This window comes from Berghia stephanieae, chromosome 5 (assembly GCF_034508935.2).
Source record: "Berghia stephanieae isolate SIO BIC M18660-M18661 chromosome 5, UCSD_Bste_1.3, whole genome shotgun sequence".
NCBI classification, from domain to species: Eukaryota; Metazoa; Mollusca; class Gastropoda; order Nudibranchia; family Aeolidiidae; genus Berghia; species Berghia stephanieae.
The window spans coordinates 34559505-34564504 of NC_088364.1; the positions used below are offsets into that span (position 1 = coordinate 34559505).

General features: G+C 34.3%; 1 protein-coding gene across 1 annotated transcript in view; it reads right to left on the minus strand.

Annotated features, from left to right (window-relative positions):
• LOC144972802 (protein FAM227A-like) overlaps positions 1–5000 on the minus strand; it is an 18288-nt gene that overhangs the window by 2221 nt on the left and 11067 nt on the right. The window contains exons 13-17 of the mRNA XM_078914460.1: positions 4474–4591; positions 3690–3874; positions 2807–2964; positions 1852–1929; positions 217–364 (exon numbers count right to left, since the gene is read on the minus strand). Of these exons, the coding sequence (XP_078770586.1) occupies positions 217–364; positions 1852–1929; positions 2807–2964; positions 3690–3874; positions 4474–4591 (687 nt within the window). The remainder of the gene's footprint in view (positions 1–216; positions 365–1851; positions 1930–2806; positions 2965–3689; positions 3875–4473; positions 4592–5000) is intronic.

Below are 5000 nucleotides of genomic sequence, written 5' to 3' on the forward strand. Positions count from 1 at the left end.
TGGGTTTTGTTTTGTTTTTGTTTGTTTTCTTTGGTTTTTGTTGGGGTTTTTTTTTTTGTCTTGTCATTTCTTTGCGGGGGTAGGGGGGGGGGGGGTATAAGATATATCTAAAAAATACGCCAGTGCATAATTTACTTTTTTTTTTTACAAGAATGAAATAAAATTCTTGTTGAAAATTAGAAATATTATTTTCAGTTGAGATTTCCATAGCCTCACCCTTTGCTCCAGAATGATAAGGTCACAGAGTACTTTGACCTCCTCTTTGTTTGCGAGCAGGGCTGACTGTTTATGCATGTGTTCTCTCAGCATCTTTTGTTGTTGTCTCATAAACATCTGGCTGTGCTTGTAGTTCTTCAGATACAAGCTGTGGAGAGAAATGAAACAGAACCAAGTAGAGTGAAAAGCCCAATCATGATGACAAGACTTTTGATAGATTGCGATTGGTGTCAAAAACAGTTTTCTGTTGCTGTTTTCTACCAGCTAAAAAAAACGCAAAAAAAACTAAAACATTTATATAGCGCAATATCCACTAAACATACTCAAAGCACATAATACGAGACAAGACGCCGATTAGGCGATATTACACTTTTTTTCGACAGAGACAATGCTGTTAATGGCCAGGTACTCATTTTACACCGGAGTATGGTGAGAGAAATGAGTAAAGAGCCTTTTCCAAGGACTCAACTATGCACCACTCTGGACTCGAACTCAGGAGCTTCCGATTTGAAAGCGAGTGTCATAACAATAGACCACATAGCCGCAAGTAATAACTTTTCACCAGATTCAGAGTAGCTGGTTTAAACTACCACTTTGTGCTGATTACAGTTATCTATTATTGTTTTGCCTCTCATTTGTGGTGAGGATCCAGACTTTACTATCCGTAAAGAGATTGCTGAAGACATCACATTATTGCTTCTTGTTGTTTTTTGCCACCAAAAAGAATATCCACATCTAATCACAATCAATCTAACAGACTGTAACTCATAAAACTTTTATATTTTTGTTATAACACTTTGTTACTGTTTTGCCAGCTATAACAAGTAACGTAAAAGAGCATCCAGTAAATGACATATCCACGGAAAGGAGGTGTCTTATATTCCCAACAGAATCAAGTGACTTTGAATGGGGTCCATGACGAATGGTTGACAATAAAAGCTCGCTCGAGATGTATATAATCATGCTCGACTGAATGTGAGAATTACCTGATTGCACACAGGGTGGATGTGAGTGAGTTAAAAGTCTAATCAAGCTAGTCAAAATTTTGTGAGCGTAGACCAAAACAAAACAAAAACAACAAAAAATCTTGGTTTTGTTATTGAAAATGATTGAAGATAATAAATGACTTGCAATTTCATATGGGCTTTCCAATCGTTTTTTAAAAATTATTTGTTTGTTTTTTGTTTTTGTTTTTTGGGGTTTTTTTTTGGGTTTTTTTGTTTGTCTGGGGGGGAGGGTATCTATTTTGCTTGTTTGGGGGGGGGGGGGGTTGTCTTTTTTGTTTGTTTGTTTGTTTGTTTGTTTGTTTGTTGTTTTGTTCTGTTTTTTTGTTTCTTTTTAATGTTGATGTTATTTTGTTTTTTTTCCTTTTTTTGCCTTTTTGATTTGTTTGTTTTTTTCAGGTCACACATACCAATATTAGTTAAATGTATCTTAATTCAAAACTATAATTGCATAACAATGATAAAGTTAAAGAAAAGTTAATATTAATTAGTTAGAATGAAAAGCACTTATTGAACATAGTATTCCATCATAAGGCCAAGATACGGTGAAGGTTACCTACACTAAAATGATGTTTTATCCTTCTCAATGAGATTTCAAAAAATGGACTTTCAAATGAATAAATATACTAACTCTTGGAATCCAGACTCCAGTTTCTTGATTGTCTTGGACGACTCACTGATCACATCTTTGTACGTCGCTGCATCCAACGTGGAAATAGTTAAGGTGCATTAACAAAAATATATTTCAATGATATTTGTCATAGTTATTTTTACTTTTTTTTTGTGGTGGGTGGGGGGGGGGGGGGGGGGGGGAGGGAGCAGCATCTATGTCATGCCATACAATCAACGTGACACCGAATTAAAGTGCATTTTGCTCATTGGATCAATTTTCTTTTTTGACTTAAACAGAACTGAATATACATAGCTGAGGTTTTGAAGCATAATGTTTTTCACATGTTTAAGCTTTTAGAAAGTCAAATATATGCAGAGAAAGGTGCTGTACATTTTTTCATTTGCAAAGAGAGTGGAACTGAAAGAAAAAATAAATTTTCAAAAGGTTTAAATAAAAAGAAATTTTAAAAAAATGTCAAATCCAAATCTTCAAAAAGTTAGTTAAATTGTTATTTGAAAAAAAAAAAAAAAGAAAAAAAAAGACTAAATGCATTTCAAGTTTGCAAAACGTTACTTGAAATATTCTTATTGCAATAACAATTATTACATGCATCTAAAAAGCATATGACGTAAAACTGAAATAAATTTTACGCACAATATAGAAAAAATACTTGAACCCTTCTTTATTAACTAGTTATTGGGCTGTTTAAACTCCTTTTTTACAATACTTTTAAGTATCCTATTTGATGAAATTTGTTATTTGTAGACTTAGTTTCTTCCAAATGAAGCAAGGTGGATAAGAATTTTATTTTTACTGCAAATCGTGTTTCCTGAGAACAGAAATTTTATATTTATCTATTGCATAGAATAGATACATTGGTAGGGTATTATTTCGTTTTTTAAAACTTAGATAATCAGCTAGCATGGATGGATAAAAAAGGTGCATTTTAGGAACGAAAAGACAAAAAGGATATGGAGGTAAATCATCGATCTCAACCCTCTGTATCCAAATGTTTTGTCCGACATCCTGAGTGAGTCCCTTCACGTTGAGAAAGTGTGCAACTAAGGGACTACGACCCTCAACATTGAAGGCTGTACGTACAAATTCACATCCCCTGCCCATTGGGTGAGACTGGAAAGCAGAAAAGGAAACTTATTATTTGGAAGTCCTTTAGAATAAAAGAAAATAAAGCAGAAAGCAATCTACCCGGAAATGACACTTAATTAATGAATTTTAACATTTTTAAAACCGGTATCAAAACAAATTGATGAAAGCAAAATGACTACTAGATTCTGAAATAAAATTCCTTTAAAATATAATCCCTTCATTATTGTAGAACTATCAAAATGTGCATTTTTGATAAATTTAAGATTAGCTAACACAAAACATGTGAAATATTTAACATTTGCACATCAAGCTGTAAACATACAAGATATCTCTTGAGAAAACAACATGACCATGACAGGGTAATGACAACATAATGATATGACCTTATGAGGACAGATGGAAATGAGACGGCAAAAATATATTTGTCTGGTAAATATCATGATGTAAAACAACAAACACGGAATTCAAGGGTAGTTACAAAGTCTGCAAACCGAATCTTTATGAGTAAAGCAAATGGCACGAAATGCGCAGATTGCCACTTATCAATTAATCGACAGGAATATTTCAGTCATTTTCAAACAGATGTATTCTAAAAACAATATAAATATAGAAATTATAAAGGAAATGTTACACTCCCACCACCACTACCCCCAAAAAATATTGTTTTTATCATTTAGTGTATGGATAGGTCATTGTCTATATAATTCAGCTAATGATCAAAGATGTATTCTCTCTATGTAATAACTGACCTCCACGTGTTCCTTTTTGTTTATACTCTCTCTAATCTGACTCATGGACACCTGGGAGAACTTCTTGCCAAAGTCTTCTGCCTCATCCTCACTCGTCATCTCACGAATGGGGGTAAGAGCATCACTCTGACGCTTCAGGTCTCTGGCTGGTGTCAATGATTCACTTCCTCTTTTGGTGTCCCTCCCTGTGGATAGGAAGTTGTGCGAATGCATTGATTGCTACTACTGACGAATGTGATAATGATGATGATGATGATGATGATGATGATGATGATGATGATGATGATGATAATGATGATGATAATGATGATGATGTGATGATGGTATCTATTATTTTCCTCCAGCAAATTGTCTTTTTGTTGTTTGATTTATTTATCTTTGTTTTGTTTTTTGGACTAGCTATATAAATGTAACAATTAAATTTATCTGGCTTGGACTCATTAAAAAAAATCCTTGATATCAATACAGTTCTGCCGTGAAAGTGTTGTTTTGTTTTGTTTTGTTTTTTGTTGGTTTCTTATTTTTTCTGGGGGGAGGGTGCGAGGGAGGGAGGGAGAGAGAGAGAGAGAGAGAGAGAGAGAGAGAGAGAGAGAGAGAGAGAGAGAGAGAGAGAGAGAGAGAGAGAGAGAGAGGGAGGGAGAGAGAGTTCCAACATGCCACATACCACTCTTGCAATTTAGCATGTTTGGGAATGATTTCCATTAAATAGAAATGATATCTTTTTACCAACATTTTCTCTGTATTATTTTTCTTTATACTGATTTGATTTGTAACATGTGATTACCTTTAGCCCGGGGACTGTTCTGAGCATCGGCCACCACATCGATCAAATTAGAGTCCTGGGAAAAATTTGGTGAGTGCGCCTTGTTTGGAGATGATGTTCTAAACAGAGGTTTGTGTTGCTGCGGGATGAAATACGAGTGCAGGAGTAGTTGAATAAAAAAAGATCTGAATAAATAGTATACAAATTTACAATTACAATTGTCATTGATTGGGGGAAGGGGGTCTAATATTGGACTGTTTGGCTTCATCCATATGTACTTGACGATAAAACAGGTGAGAAATATTCTCTGATTAGTCTGTACGTAAAGCAAAGAATGGATGGACAATTAAAAATTATATCTGGCAGCCAGCCCCCTGCAATACACACTGATGTTTTGTTTAAAAGTTAGTAAATAATTGCTTTTGTACTTTAGCCACTACAGAAACCCTGATAAACTCCACTTAAATTGACCAATGGCTTTGAAAGATTACTTTTGAAATTAAAAAAAAAAGATACACATGATGTGTGGTTGTCAACATTTGTTCAGT